This window comes from Oncorhynchus nerka, linkage group LG10 (genome assembly GCF_034236695.1).
Source record: "Oncorhynchus nerka isolate Pitt River linkage group LG10, Oner_Uvic_2.0, whole genome shotgun sequence".
Classification (NCBI taxonomy): Eukaryota; Metazoa; Chordata; class Actinopteri; order Salmoniformes; family Salmonidae; genus Oncorhynchus; species Oncorhynchus nerka.
In genome coordinates, this window is record NC_088405.1 from 26644181 (window position 1) to 26660532 (window position 16352).

Genomic DNA, 16352 nt, shown 5'->3' on the forward strand with positions numbered 1-16352 from the left:
TTGCCTTGAAGATGGCTTTATTTGCTGGGGTGGTTGAGTCTGCCCCGCGTCACTTTCTCGTAGTCTCTTCGGGTTGGGGGGGGTTCAAATTGGTTATTTGGACACCTGTACCGAAGAATTTCTGCAACCTTGGTACCGTTACTTCTGGGGGTGTCAAAATCGTCCATATAGTTGACAGTACTCACCTCGGTTACGACAGCTCCCTCTACACTGTTAGCGTCTATCTCAGATAAGGTTAATAGCTAGCTAACGCTGATGTATTGCTAGCTTCTATTGGCTGAACTTAAGTATAACAAAGTGTAAAAGAGATGTTCGATGAACCACCAAACTAATTGAAAGAAAAAAAATACAGTAAGAAACGCAACTTTAACTCTGTGTTCGTCGTCAAACTCAAATTAGGACTTGAATTCAATTTAAAGTTTAGGAGCTCAGTTTAATGCGACCACTCACTCCGCCATCTTGTCCCACCCCTCATGTATTTTTATTGTTGGAGCGGCGGCTAGAATATCTGGTCAATATAATGGATAATCTGTGTCTTTACGCAAATGTGTGTTCTGTCAACAGCAGCAAACAGAATAACGCAGCAAGTGGTGTTGATACAGTCTGGATGACTGCAGAACGGAGATAGTGTTAGCCATCTTGCCAATTTTATCGTTTGGCTCAGATGAACCAATATGTCGCTTGGTGTGTGAAGCTATAACGTTAGGTAGCTAGCTAGGTATCTAATCAGCTGGTGGTAGATTTAGCAACTACAGTGGCTAGCTAGCCAGCACTTGCAATTCATTTAGGTTATCACTGTGTTTTTGTTGTTGACATTTTCAGGAAGCTAGTTAGTTAGCTAAGGACGGCTACCCCTTGGGCAGCATTCGTTTTTGTGACAAGTAGCTAGCTTGAATTGCAGACAGAAAATGAGTTCAGCACCAGGGAACCGAGAGGATTGCGTCCCTCCAGACCGTGGAAGTGAAGACGTAACGTTAGATGACAGTGGGGGTGATATTGCCAGTACTACTGGCAGACAGGTAAGCTGTACTGTAGCTAGCTAGCACGCGTTGAACTGCAGTTATGTCTATGCATGTTATCTCTGTAGCTAGCTAGCTGCACATACATGGGATATTTACATGTATTAAATTAGTTGCATCTAACTTCACAATAATCTAGCTATCTACTTGTTATATTGAATCAAGTTGCCTGAGTTTACCATCAATGCTACCATTGTTTACGTGTATCAAAGGAGTTGGAGATGTGCCTTGGCAACAACGAAATAAAGAGCCGTGCGGTGGTGAAGTATTCTGCTGCCCCTCCACCCACCACCTATGCACTACTGCAGGAGAAGACAGACCTGAAGCTGCCTCCTGCCAACTGGCTCCGGGAGAGTCCCCAACTTGGGCCTGCAGGGTCCACTGTACTAGGGTCCAGCAGCAAGAGCAAGCCTTTCTCCAGGTGAAGTGCTGGTTATTTAGTCCTCAAAACAAGATGTGGTATCTGGTGGTATGCATCATCACTGAATTGTTGCAAGGTGCTCATGTACTTGTATGTTCTTCTATCTACAGTTTTGGGATGGCCTATGACTTCATTGATTCTATTGGGGATGATGTTGATGTGGTGTCAGACTCTGAGGTAGGACTATCTAAGAATTTGTTTTGCTACTGTGTTATGTATTTGACATGTTTGGTAATCAAAATGGTTTGTTGAAGCTAACGGTCTCATTCTCTTCTCTACTCAGAACATCAAGAAGCTGTTGAAGATCCCCTACAGTAAGTCCCATGTCAGTATGGCCGTCCACCGCGTGGGAAGGACTCTCCTCCTTGATGAACTGGACATTCAGGAGCTCTTCATGAGGTCCTCTCAGGTACAATTAGACAGCCAGTGGAGAATAAGCCTGTTTTAATGTCACTGTGGAAGTGAGAAAGCCTGAAAATGTCTGAATGATTGACAATGGTTGTGGAAATAGATTTGATTGTGTTTTTCTTTGATTGTAGCCAGTATAGTAGTAAGATCCATATGTGTGCTCTGTCACAGACAGGAGATTGGACATGGCTGAAGGAGTTTTACCAGAGACTAATAGATCAAAAGTGGCAGAGAAAAAAGAAGAGCAAGGAACACTGGTACCAAAAAGCAATCCTGTCCAAATTCCTCTACTACAGGTGAGTTATTTGAGGTTTGACTTAGGGCTGTTGGACTTAGGGCTACAGTGACCGCATTACCACCACACCGGCAGTCACGAGTCATGACCGCAGTCAAATTCCCTCTGACCGTTGGTCACGGTAATCTCATCCAAAACTGCGCAAATTAATGGGGCTGATGGGTAGCCTATCCAATTTGCTAACGGTCCTCACTAATGGCTTGGTACTCAGCACTCTATAGTCCCTCTCTATAATCACTCTCTAAACACCTTATTATTGAATCTAAATATTCTATGTGATGAGGAATGGTGATGGGAGTTAGAGCTCCTGTTCCGAAATGGATATGGGAAAGCCCTGGACCCAATATGGAAAAACCCATTCCGAATGGACATAAGGACAACCAGACTCATCCCCGTATGGAGCCGGCCGGGTCCACACCCGGTCCAATCCAAGTGAGGGAAGCAGCAGAAAAGCCAATTGTTTTGCTACTTTATTAACTGGAGGGAGGGAGAGGGGCACAGAGCGAGCAGCTGTAGCTGCTATGAAGTGGTCGAGGGGCTGTGCGGTGTGTGTGAATTAGACGCGGGAGGCTCGGAGCAGGCGGAGGTGAAAGAGATAGAGAGACAGCAACCACTTAACTCATGCTAGTATACTGCTAGTTATTTATCATCCCATTCCGGTTTTGACTGCATCAAACTGATAGAAACTAGGTAACTAGGCTAATTGTGCTTCTCACCATCCTACAGTTGGCCTACAAATAACAACTCCATTCAGATTATATCACAACAAAAAGCCTATCACAACAAAAATTAATAATTCACTTTAAATTAAGTGTAGCCTATTGGACCTGTCTCAAATGGTCACTTTTACGCTCAACACAGTAGCCACTCCATGCAACTTATTAAAATGTAGGCCTAGATGTTCCAAAGGTGCACATCAGCAGCTTTTATGTGTGGAAGCCCGGAGATGCTAAACATGTTTATGTTAATTAAGTCAATAACCATGAGAACAACAGTCCTTTGCATGACAGTTACCGGCTGACAACATTTCATGACCCCCACAGCCGTAGTTGGACTACTAGATTACTTGTTAATGTGAAAAAATACTTGCAAAAGAAACAAGAACCTTATTTTAGCCAGAGTAAATCCTAATGGTTAACTCCTCCATCTATTCTCCAGTATTAATGGTGATGGAGCCGCAGAGCCTGTCCCTGACTCAGACAACACTGATGAGGGGTGTGGGGCGGAGGAGTTTGGTCCCTCCTGGCCCGCTACCTTCACTAGTACCGCTTCAGACTCTGAGGAGTCTGCAGCACACAAAGAGGTAGGTCTCCCTTTATGAAAATGAGCAGGAATTGCAGTACCTTAAGTCTGTGTTGTTGTGCTCTTGTTGAGTTTGTGTCTTCCTTGGTGACTGTATGTCCAGTCTTTACAGGAAGGGGTTCCCATGGACAGCAAGTATGCATTGGGACAAGTGGCTTCCAAAGAGCAGAACCTTACCACACTGTTCAACGAGGGGGAGAACAGTCAGGTAGGCTAGTGCTAAGAAAATGAATCAACAGGATGATTAAAGATGTGCATTTTCTGTCTTTTGTTTAGTTGGCATTAGTTTAATCAATTCAACTTATTTTACAGGGGTTGAGGAATGACTTTGTGAGGAACATCTTGTGGACATTTGAGGACATCCACATGCTGGTGGGGTCCAACATGCCTATCTTTGGAGGAGGGCGCTACCCAGCTGTCAGTCTGCGGCTCAGGTCAGAATTCTGTAAAGCGGGGAACAATGGCCCCAGAAGCATCATTCATGGCAGTCAATATAAAACATTTTAATTGGTTTACTACTGTTTCACAGCTATGTTCTCCTGCAAAATACCTAGACGGTTCCTTCTTTTTCAGGGATAACAACAAGCCAATCAACATTCTCACGGGTATTGACTACTGGCTGGACAATCTGATGTGCAATGTTCCAGAGCTCGTCATGTGCTTTCATGTCAATGGCATCGTCCAGGTAAATAAGCCCTGTCTTTAATGCCCAAATTTGTCATTTTAACCCTATATACAGTATCAGTCAAACATTTGGAGATACCTACTGATTCCAGGGTTTTTCTTTCTTTTTACTTTTTTATACATTGTAGAATAAATCGAAGACATCAACACTGAAATAATACACATGGAATCATGTAGTAACCAAAAAAGTGTTAAACAAATCAAAATATATTTGAGATTCTTCAAAGTAGCCACCCTTTGCCTTGATGACAGCTTTGCACACTCTTGGCATTCTCTCAACCAGCTTCACCTGGAATGCTTTTCCAACAGTCTTGAATGAATTGCCACATATGCTGAGCACGCGTTGGCTGCTTTTCCTTCAATCTGCTGTCCAACTCATCCCAAACCATCTCATTTGGGTTGAGGTCAAGTGATTGTGGAGAAGATCATCTGATGCAGCACTCCATCACTCTCCTTCTTGGTAAAATAGCCCTTACACAGCCTGGAGGTGTGTTTTGGGTCATTGTCCTGTTGAAAAACAAATGGTAGTCCCACTAAGTGCAAATCAGATGGGATGGCGTATCGCTGCAGAATGCTGTGGTAATCATGCTGGTTAAGTGTGCCTTGAATTCTAAATAATTCACAGTGTCACCAGCAAAGCACCATCACACCTCCTCCTCCATACTTCACGGTGGGAACCACACATGCAGAAATCATCCATTCACATAATCTGCGTCTCACTAAGACACGGCGGTTGGAAACAAAAATATCAAATTTGGACTCATCAGACCAAAGGACAGATTTCCACTGGTCTAATGTCCACTGCTTGTGTTTCTTGGCCAAGCAAGTCTCTTCTTATTATTGGTGTCCTTTTGTAGTGGTTTCTTTGCAGAAATTTGACCATGATTGCCTGATTCACACTCCTCTGAACAGTTGATGTTGAGATGTGTCTGTTACTTGAACTCTGAAGCATTTATTTGGGCTGCAGTCTGAGGTGCAGATAACTCTAATGAACTTATCCTCTGCAGCAGAGGTAACTCAGGATCTTCCTTTCATGTGGCGGTCCTCATGAGAGCCAGTTTCATGGTGGTTTTTGAATCTGCACTTGAAAAATCTTTCAAAGTTGTTGATATTTTTTGGATTGACTGACCTTCATGCCTTAAAGTAATGATAGACTGTTGTTTCTCTTTGCTTATTTGAGCTGTTCTTGCCACAATGTGGACTTGGTATTTTACCAAATAGGGCTATATTCTGTATACCACACCTACCATGTCACAACACAACTGATTGGATCAAACGCATTAAGAAGGAAAGAAATTCCACAAATGAACTTTTATCAAGGCACACTTGTTAATTGAAATGCATTCCAAGTGACTACCTCATGAAGCTGTTTGAGAGAATGCCAAGAGTGTGCAAAGCTGTCATCAAGGCAAAGGTGGCTACTTTGAAGAATCTCTATAAAAGTTTTTGATGTAACACTTTTTTGGTTACTACATGATTCCGTATGTGTTATTTCATAGTTTTGATGTGTTCACTATTATTCTACAATGTAGAAAATAGTAAAAATAAAGAAACCCTGGAAATTGTAGGTGTCCTAACTTTTGACTGGTACTGTACATATTCACAATTTAACACTGGGCAGGTAGCCAGTAACCGAAAGGTCACTGGTTCGAATCCGCGAGCCGACTCGGTGAAAAATCTGTCTGTACTTAACCTGTATTGCTCCTGTTAGTCATTCTAGATGAGAGTCTGCTAAATGATTAAAATGTAAAAAATAGTTATAAAGTTAGTGCTGATTTTGTTATTTGGTCAGAAATATGAGATGATCAAAACGGAAGACATCCCTGATCTGGAGAACTCCACCTTCTCAACCAGGGTTGTGAAAGACATCGCTCAGAACATTCTGTCCTTCCTCAAGTCTAACTGCACCAAAGAGGGCCATACCTACTGGCTCTTCAAAGGTGGGAGATAACACAACACACTCGCTAATTCCTGTAGGACTTACAAAATAAACGTGATAATTACCTGGTACTTAAACAGTATTATGTGGCAGTAGCCCTACTTAATCTTACTGTTCTGTTTCTGTGCTTCCTCAGCTAGTGGAAGTGACATCGTAAAGCTGTATGACCTCACCACTCTCTGTGAGGAAGCAGCAGAGGAGAAATGCCAGAACCCTTTCACTCTGCCAGTGGCTGTGCTCCTTTACAAGTAGGCACCTGCAACCTGGAACATTATCTACACATCCCTGAAACCAGTACACAAAACATAGGGTTATCAGTCAGTGCAGTAATTGCAAATACAGTAAGTCCAACAGGTGGCAGTAGACTATACATTCTGTTTTGTAGAATGTGCGTTGTTGTTCTTGCAGAGTGGCTAGCAACATGATGCTGAAGAAGAGCCAGAACAGGAAGCACTATGGAACAATCAGAACGTTGCTCCTCAACTGTGTGAAGCTCCTGGACCAGGACAGGCACCCACAGGTAATGGACTGGACTGGTACTCTTACTTACTCCACAAGACCAAAAGCCTTTGATTGTTTCTAAAATGTTTGTGCAAGTCATTGATATCAAAAGATGAGAAATTTGCAGAAAAATAAATTACACGTTTGTTGAACAACACAGCTAGCCTGTTCTTTCTCTGTTGTTGGCCTGTTCCATCTCTCTAACTGTCCTCTCCCTTTTCTGATTGGCTCAGATCATAGCATCGGCCCACTATATGCTGGCAGAGCTGTTCCAGTTGGACGAGCCTCCAGAGGAGGGAGCTGGGGGGGAGTCGCTGCGGGCCGGGGGCTCAGAGGACAGCTACAGTGACGAGGATGATGAAGAGGATCCAGAAGACCTACCAGAGGACAGTGATGAGAACGGCTCCTTTAGTACCACGTTGGACTCACAGGATGATAGCAAAGCTGTAGCTATTATCAAATCGGTGGGGGAGCTGTCTGTTCCAGAGAAGTACAAGTCCACTCACCAGATCAGGGTGAGTGTCACACGTTTATCACTAGCTACTCTGCTTGGGTGACATTATGGATATGTTGACATATCTTGACCTAACTAGAAACTAGCCACTACACAGAGTGAGTCTTAGAACATCTATAGAGACAATGAAGTAATATTTCCTCCCCGCTGCAGCCAATCTACGCATTTCCCGTCTCTCAAGACAAGGAGGAAAGATGTCGGCATGTCCTCAGCTACGTCTTAAAGGTGAGCCTCTACTGCAGTGTAGTGATAGTTATGGGAATGTAAATGTACTTTTAATACGTCTATCTGCTTATTTCAAGACATGGCATATGAGGGTGTGGTGAGATAGCCAATGGGTTGGACCATATTTTTCTCGTCAATCATCATCAACAACAAAAAAAGACCCTTGAAATCAACTGATCCTCCATCGTTAAGACTGTGGAAGAATCAAAGGCATTATTAGTTAGATATTGAAAAGGTATGGGCGACGGCGAGAGACAGAATAGTGCAATTTGAGGCCATGTGGCATAGTCTTCCAAGCACTGGAGATGGATGCAGTGGGAACATGTGGGTCTGGGCAGGTGTGACGTCGTTGATGTTTGTGTGCGTCTGTATATGTTTTATATATTGTTTGGATGTGATTGGCAGGGCCTAAAAGCAGTGGACGGCAGCATTAAGAAGGAGAGTGACCTCCCAGCTGCTGACCCAAACACCCCCATCCCCCTGAAGTACGAGGATGGGAGTAAGGCTGTGGAGAAAGGGATCGCACTCCTCCTGGACAGAGGTTGGCCATCATTGACCCCATCAAGAAGCATTGATATACTACAATATTGATAATGAAGGATGTTGTACCATAATGAGCAGATTCCTCGTTATATGTGAAGAGCCCCTAATAAATACCTCAATTTCTCTGCCCCTATATCGTTTACCCTATTTATCTCTCTCTTCCCCTATATCTCTTTCCCTATCTATCTCTCTTATCCCCCCTCTCTGTCCCTATATCTCTTGGGTACAGCTGGTCCCTTCCAGGAGGACCGGAAGCATCCGACCCGGTCAGGGATGATCCCAGGGTCCTGGCAGCACCGTATGAAGCTGCAGCTCTTCTTCAAGGCTTCCAAGGCCTACTACGTACTGTCAGACGCTGCCACTAATCTGCTCAAGTATGGCCGGGCCCTGCGCTACATCAAACTGGCCCTGCAGTGCCACGGTCAGTGTCTCCTCTCTGGTTCAGTTAGGCATTCTGGGACATGTAGTTAACCGTGATCAGATTGGCTGTGTGAGATTGGACTGATGGATAATGAGGGAACTGTTGAAATAGGGTTGAACCTTCCTTGCTAGCTCCCTTCCTTCATCCATCTTTCTCTCGCTCTCTCCCTCCCTCTGCAGATGCCTACTGTTCAGTGAGCAGTACCCTGCACTCGCGGGTGCTGCTGTTCCACAGCCAGTGTCTGTCTCTGTGTGGGGACATCCAGCTGATGCTTGCCCAGAATTCCAGTAACCGTGCTGCCTACCTGGAGGAGTACAGCTACCAGACCAGGGAGGACCAGGAGGTGCTGCACAGCCTGCACAGAGAGAGCAGCTGCCAGGGTGAGGAGACACTCACACTTTTCATCAAACGCATCCCTCCACATCCCTTCACAATTGACACAAAAAGTTTCAGTATTCTGTAGATTTGCCGTTTAATGTTGCAGGATTTTCCAATTGGCGGCCCACGGGTGGTTTTGAGTATTTTTCATTGTTGGACATAAGACTGGAAAAACACCAGGAAATCAGCTCCAAATGATTTTAATATAAGAAATCTGTTTCCAAGTATTCCCATGCACAATAGTGATAAGTGATTGTATACAAATGAAAGCAAGGTTTGAAGGCCCGCGGCTGAATCTAGTTGATAATCCCTGCTGTAATGCTTTTCAGAAGCAAGAACCTGTAACAAACGCTAACATTACAATACTTAAAAGCTTGAACAATCCTATATATAAATGCAGTGCATCATTGTTGTTACAAATTAGATCAGTCTGGCCTGTGTGACTGTCCCCCAGCCTTTAACATGGCCAGTGACCTGGCCACGGACCCAGAGTACCAGCTGTTTGTGAGCAGTAAGTGTTATGAGGCGGCCTACGAGCTGCTGACCTCCGGGGTGGTGAAAGAACATGGTCCTGAACAGCTAGCCCAGGTACTGAAGAGACTGGGCAACATTCGCAACGAGATAGGAGTCTTCTACATGAACCAGGCTGCTGCCATGCAGACCGAGAAGGAAGGTAGGGAGTCTGGCCCATCAGTTATGGAGGATGATTTTGTGTAAATGATTGATTTGTTGACTAATGATTTAATTTATGACTGCTGTAAGCAATATAAGAAATATTTGTGAAACACGATATCTTACTTCAGGAAACAGACCTAAAATAAACAAATATGAACCTCTTCCTCACTCTAACCCCCCCCTCCTTTTCAGTGAAGAAGTCTGTATCTATAGCTGAACAGGAGATATGGAAGAAGAGTTTCTCGTGCTTTGAGAAGGGCATGAAGGACTTTGAGGCCATTGAGGACAGCACCAACACCTCCCTGCTGCTGTGCAACACAGGCAGGCTGATGAGGATCTGTGCCCAGGCCCACTGTGCTACATCTGCAGACCTGAGCAGAGGAGAGTTCTCCCCAGAGGAGTCTCTCTATTACAATAAGGTACCGCTACCACACTAATAGAACTATCATTATGTAATAGACATATCATGATTTCTATGACTACACCAACCCCGTATTGCTTTCCACAATAAATAGAAAGGCATGAAGGCTAAACGATCTGCTTATCTTTGTGCCAGTCACTTTCCTGTCATGTTGGCAACTGCTGCTTAAACGCTCCGAGGTTTTTAAGTAGGGCAATTCAACTTAAAATCACTACGCTTTCAGTAAGAGTTGGTGCTAATGAAAATGGAGCAGGGACCTTTACACTCGCTCTCTCCCCCTCCAGGCTATAGACTACTACCTCAGGGCTATGCGTTCCCTGGCCACCAGAGGGAACCACCCTGCAGTGTGGGACTCAGTCAACTGGGAGCTGTCCACTACCTACTTCACCCTGGCCACTCTGCTGCAGGACTACGCCCCTCTGTCCAGGAAGGCTCAGGAACAGGTAACACTTGGATAGATTCATAGTAGGTGAATGAACAGAATGGGAAATGTCTAGCAAGTTAACTAACCATACGGACTCTATATGCTGCCTTAGGTGAAATGGTTAGCGCCGGTGTGAAAATTGTAGGAGCACAGTAATCCATAACTAAGTTTACATTGATGTGGGTTGCCAGATTGAGCGGGAGGTGACGGAGGCCATGCTGAAGTCTCTGAAGTACTGTGACCTGCAGACCGAGTCGGCACGCCAGCCCCTCTACCAGTACAGAGCTGCCACCATCCACCACCGCCTGGCCTCCATGTACCACAGCTGCTTCCGCAACCAGGTAAGGACCTGACCTAGGACAAACACTGTATCTAGAGAAAGATATCTACCAGTCGTCCTGACTTAAACCATTTAAATGTTGTTGCATCTGTAGAAAAGCATTAAGATGTTCAGTCTGTGTAGTACATTCTGGATGTTTCTTCCTCTGTGTCAGGTGGGGGATGAGCACCTGAGGAAGCAGCACAGGAGCCTGGCAGAGCTGCACTACAGCAAGGCTGTCCTCCTGTTCCTCAGCCTGAAGGACGCACCCTGCGAGCTGCTCCGCACCCTTCTGGAGAGGGTGGCCTTCGCCGAGTTCACCATGGCAGGTCAGTCAGGCTCACTCACCCAGGCCAGGGCCAGGCACACTCCCAGCCAGGTCAAAACTGTCATAGTCTCCTGAAAGGTGGTGTCATTGAGTAACAATGTGTGTTTACAGGTCAGAGCAGCAGTGGGGCCAAGCTGAAAACCCTGACAGGAGCCCTGGATATACTGACAGACACTCGCCATGCCTTCCTGCTTATCCACAAAGAGCTGCTAGAGGACTACACAGAGGTACAGACACAAACAGAAATAGAACCTACTGCTGTAGCAGAGGCACTCCCCTTCTGTTTGACAATCATCGCTTACATTTAACCACCAACTACTTCCACACCTCCTCCCACTTGTTGTACTATGCAGAAAGCCTTCCGCCATTTCCTGGTTGCTAAAACTAATAGTTTGCCTAATTTCAGTCTGTGACAAAATAAGCAAGTATAGCGTAGAGCAGGTATTCCCCAACTGGGATACACACAATGCTGTCGGGGGAAGGCCAAATAAAAATGTGATTTACATTTTTTTTTAGTTGAAGTCGGAAGTTTACATACACTTAGGTGGGAGTCATTAAAACTTGTTTTTCAACCACTCCACAAATTTCTTGTTAACAAACTATAGTTTTGGCAAGTCGGTTAGGACATCTCCTTTGTGCATGACACAAGTACATTTTCCAACAATTGTTTACAGACAGATTATTTCACTTATAATTCACTGTATCACAATTCCATTGGGTCAGAAGTTTACATACACTAAGTTGACTGTGCCTTTTAACAGATTGGAAAATTCCAGAAAATTGTCATGGCTTTAGAAGCTTCTGATAGGCTAATTGACATATTTTGAGTCAATTGGGGGTGTACCTGTGGATGTATTTCAAGGCCTACCTTCAAACTCAATGCCTCTTTGCTTGACATCATGGGAAAATCAAAATAAACCAGCCAAGACCTCAGAAAAGAAATTGTAGACCTCCACAAGTCTGGTTCATCCTTGGGAGTAATTTCCAAACGCCTGAAGGTACCACGTTCATCTGTACAAACAATAGTACGCAAGTATAAACACCATGGGACCACGCAGCCGTCATACCGCTCAGGAAGGAGACGTGTTGAACGTAATTTGGTGTGAAAAGTGAAAATCAATCCCAGAACAACAGCAAAGGACCTTGTGAAGATGCTGAAGAAGCAAGTACAAAATTATCTATATCCACAGTAAAACGAGTCCTATACCGACATAACCTGAAAGGCCGCTCAGCAAGGAAGAAGCCACTGCTCCAAAACCGCCATTAAAAAGCCAGACTGATTTGCAACTGCACATGGGGTCAAAGATCATACTTTTTGGAGAATTGTCCTCTGGTCTGATGAAGCAAAAATAAAACTGTTTGGCCATAATGACCATCGTTATGTTTGGAGGAAAAAGGCGGAGGCTTGCAAGCCAAAGAACACCATCCTAACCGTGAGGCACGGGGGTGGCAGCATCATGTTGTGGGGTTGCTTTGCTGCAGGAGGGACTGGTGCACTTCACAAAATAGATGGCATCGTGAGGAAAGAAAATAATGTGGATATATTGAAGCAACATCTCAAGACATCAGTCAGGAAGTTAAAGCTTGGTCGCAAATGGCTCTTCCAAATGGACAATGACACCCAGGCATACTTCCAAAGTTGTGGCAAAATGGCTTAAGGACAACAAAGTCAAGGTATTGGAGTGGCCATCACAAAGCCCTGACCTCAATCCTATAGAAAATTTGTGGCCAGAACTGAAAAAGTGTGTGTGAGCAAGGAGACCTACAAACCTGACTCAGTAACACCAGCTCTGTCAGGAGGAATGGGCCAAAATTCACCCAACTTACTGAGGGAAGCTTGTGGAAGGCTACCCAAAACATTTGACCCAAGTTAAACAATTTAAAGGCAATGCTGCTAAATACTAATTGAGTGTATGTAAACTTCTGACCCACTGGGAATGTGATGAAAGAAATAAAACTATTATTCTGACATTTCACATTCTTAAAATAAAATGGTGATCCTAAAACTGACCTAAAACAGGGAATTTTTACTTGGATTAAATGTCAGGTATTGTGAAAAACTGAGTTTAAATGTATTTGGGTATGTTGTATGTAAACTTCTGACTGAAACTGTAGCTGCTGCTCATGATGATATCTGTACTGATGCCGCAATAGCCATGACAGGGAGACCTAGTGGAGTGGTAACGCTCGTGCAAACAGTTGCACCCGACGCCACTTGGGTACACTGCTGCAGCATTCACCGAGAGGCTCTTGCTGCCAATGGATTTTTTATTTTTTATATATTTTTTTCTTATTTTCAATGACGGCCTAGGGGGCTGACTGCCTGTTCAGGGTCAGAACGACAGATTTGTACCTTGTCAGCTCGGGGGTTTGAACTTGCAACCTTACTAGTCCAACGCTCTAACCACTAGGCTACCCTGCATGACCACTTGAAAGAAGTTTTGGACACTACAGTGAAAATGGTTAACTTTGTTAAAGCAAGGCCCCTGAACTCTTGTGTATTTTCTGCACTATGCAATGATTTGGGCAGCGACCATGTAATGCTTTTACAACATACAGAAAGAAGTGCGCTGGTTATCAAGGGACAAAGTATTGACATGTTTTTTTTTAATTGAGAGATGAGCTTAACGTTTTCTTTACTGACCATAGTTTTCACTTGTCTGAATGCTTGCATGATGAAATGTTTCTCACACAACTGGCCTATCTGGGTGATGTTTTTTCTCGCCTGAATGATCTGAATCTAGGATTACAGGGACTCTGCAACTATATTCAATGTGCCGGACAAAATTTAGGCTATGATTAAGACGTTTGTGCTCTTCTCTGTCTGCAGTAACAAGGAAACACACAGGTATTTCCATCATTGTACGATTTTCTTTGTGCAAATTAACTCAAGCTTACGGACAATGTAAAATGTGATTATACCGAAGCACATGAGTGAGTTGGGTGTGCAATTACGCATGTACTTTTCCCGAAATGGACAACACAAACAACTGGATTCGTTATCCCTTTCATGCCCTGCCTCCAGTCCACTTACTGATATCTGAACAAGAGGGCCTCATTGAAATTGCAACAAGTCGTTCTGTGAAAATTGAATTTAATCAGAAGCCACTGCCAGATTTCTGGATTGGGCTGCGAGTATCCTGCCTTGGCAAATTGCGCTGTTAAGACACTGATGCCCTTTGCAACCATGTACCTGTGTGAGAGTGGATTCTCAGCCCTCCCTAGCATGAACTAAATACTGGCACACTATGTGTGGAAAATGATTTAAGACTGGGACTCCAATACAACCCAACATTGCAGAGTTATGTGCATCCTTTCAAGCACACCCTTCTTATTAACCTCTTGTGAGTTATTCACAATTTTCGATGAACACATAAGGTTTTATATGTAAGATGGTTAAATAAAGAGCAAAATGATTGATTATTATTTGTGCTCTGTTCCTATAAGAGCTCTGTCACAACCCGGCTCGTGGGAAGTGACAAACGTTTATGTTTAATAAATGTATTGTTTGTGTGTGTGGCAGGCTTACGATGATGGCAAAAAATAACATTTGAGAGTGTGCTGACCCTGGTGCTAGAGGGGGCATGCAACTGGAGGTTGAATGTTTGAAGGGGTACGGGACTATAAAAAGTTTGGGAACCACCGGTGTAGAGAGTCATTGTACCATGTAAACCGCTCCATAACCAAAAATATTGTTTCTGCTGTTTTGAAGTTGTTCTTATGAAAACGAAAGTAAAAGACACAAAACACAACTTAAGAACAGGAAGCATAGAAATAGTGCATATAAAACATATCTGTCGCTTCTTAGACTTGCATTCAAGTAGAATGATAGATCTATAACTCACATTTCTATGTGTATTTCCACATTAATGTAATTTTTATTTATTTTGTAGACAGACTGCCCAGAGTTGACAAGACACCTTGACAGTGGTGCAGATGGCACCACCTCCTCAGGGCTGAACACCATAGAAGTGATGAAGTTGATTGGCGTCTTTGAGCCCAGTTTCTCCTTCCTGCTGCTGCAGCTGGTCAAACTGATGACGGCCATGAAGCGCAAACCAAGGTGAGGAAAGGACTGGTTGTACCCAGCCTGGTTAACCTTGTCCTGCAGAGGGCTAAACCAGGACTGAACATGAGATCTTGTAGAGGCATAATATTGAAACTTCTGAAATCTTTTCATCTTAAGACTGTTTAGTCAGTCAGTAGTAGCTTGGTCTTTATAGGACAGCTCAGAGCATCTGCTATTTTATATCCATTTCTTCTTGGATGGATTGGTCACTGTTTTGGAGGAGTAGTGAAATGGGAAGATAAGAGATGCATAAAAGGGCATTGTGTAAGACTGGTCGTTATGTAGGCTTTCTAATAGCACTACTGGTTCCCTGAATGCCATAAACACCTTGAGTTCCACTCGATACACTGTACTACGGCCAGCAGATAACTTGAGTATCTAAACAACCCTTAGCATTTTAATCCCAGTGTGTTGGTCCTGCCCTGCCACAACTCTCCCAGTGACAATATCCCTCCACACAGAGCTGTTCCTCTAGCCCCTCTTTAACAAGTGTCAATCATTTTTATGCTTCTTTAGCAGGAAGCTTTGTCTCTGTAAGACAGTGCACAGTGGCGATAGGGGTCAGGGTATCATAATCTCAGTATCCCTACACCATTAATAAGGAATGTTAATACATGTAAGCATAGCTTTGATTAAAATGGAAGCATAGCATAGCTTTGATTAAAATCAAATCATTCAGAATGTTCCTTTTTTTTACAATAGCAATAAGGATGAGGAGCTCCTGAAGACCTATAAGAATGTTTACTCCAAGATACTGCGTGCTGAAAAGACTGCTCCACTCCTCAGCCGCATTGAGCTCTTCCTCGACCTCCTGCAACAGCTGACCCCAAAGACAGGAAGTGGTGACCTTGGGGCATCGTCATGATGACAACCAAAATAACACCCGTACCAAGGTGTTCACTGCTCTACACCCTCTACACACCTACAATGTGAAAGCATCACCAGCTGTGCCTTACTTCCAGACTGCGCAATCCACAGTTTAGTCTCTTGTAGATAATTTATTTTACAATTGCAGTGCTTCACCTTTTAAATTGGCCTAGTTTTGTAAAGAGGATTGGAAAATTACCTTTTTAAAATTTATATTTTCTTTGTTCTCACTAATTGCGAGATGCATGCGCATGACTCAGACTTTGGAGTACCAGTACCTCAACGGGATTTGGTCTTATAAACCTGGAAAAAATGTTACAATGTAAGAACATTTCAAACTGATAATGTGCAATAGCCTGCAGGTAATGTTGACTGCGAACTATCCATTCAGAGGATGATTTGTACTCGTTGCTATATGTTTGAATGTGTGTGCCTGCATGTTTGCCCTGACTTGAAATAAATGTTTGAATGATATTTCTCATCACCTTGTCCTTGATGCATGTTGGTCTTGACAGTGTATGAACACAACTACACAACACCAACCTTGGTGCCAAGCAGTTCAACCTATTTCTGTCTGTGGATCTTGGCTTGAGCCTGTA

At 43.8% G+C, this 16352-nt stretch overlaps 1 protein-coding gene across 4 annotated transcripts; it reads left to right on the plus strand.

Moving 5' to 3' along the window:
* The first annotated feature begins 241 nt into the window (after positions 1–241).
* Positions 242–16234, plus strand: LOC115135071 (erythroid differentiation-related factor 1-like). 4 transcript variants are annotated; one of them, XM_029669324.2, is made up of 25 exons: positions 242–1019; positions 1232–1440; positions 1551–1617; positions 1724–1849; positions 2020–2144; positions 3302–3446; positions 3549–3653; positions 3758–3879; positions 4019–4130; positions 5922–6069; positions 6205–6316; positions 6477–6588; positions 6803–7084; positions 7237–7308; positions 7714–7849; positions 8081–8272; positions 8452–8652; positions 9075–9323; positions 9518–9744; positions 10031–10189; positions 10362–10511; positions 10665–10818; positions 10929–11044; positions 14711–14880; positions 15589–16234. In XM_029669324.2, exons 1-25 carry the CDS (start codon positions 909–911, stop codon positions 15749–15751), a joined length of 3765 nt encoding a protein of 1254 aa, XP_029525184.1. In that variant the 5' UTR covers positions 242–908; the 3' UTR covers positions 15752–16234. The 4 variants fall into 4 exon arrangements, with proteins under 4 accessions (XP_029525184.1, XP_029525186.1, XP_029525185.1 ...); XM_029669326.2 differs by having other exon boundaries at positions 9105–9323; XM_029669325.2 differs by having other exon boundaries at positions 3558–3653.
* Positions 16235–16352: the final 118 nt, after the last annotated feature.

Bases quoted from the DNA above. Each gene is read 5' to 3' on its own strand.
- LOC115135071 (XM_029669324.2), top strand. From the start codon at position 909: ATGAGTTCAGCACCAGGGAACCGAGAGGATTGCGTCCCTCCAGACCGT. The intron at 3,447-3,548 runs GTAGGTCTCCCT...CTGTATGTCCAG, and splicing joins AGTCTGCAGCACACAAAGAG to TCTTTACAGGAAGGGGTTCC. The intron at 14,881-15,588 runs GTGAGGAAAGGA...TTTTTACAATAG, and splicing joins GCCATGAAGCGCAAACCAAG to CAATAAGGATGAGGAGCTCC.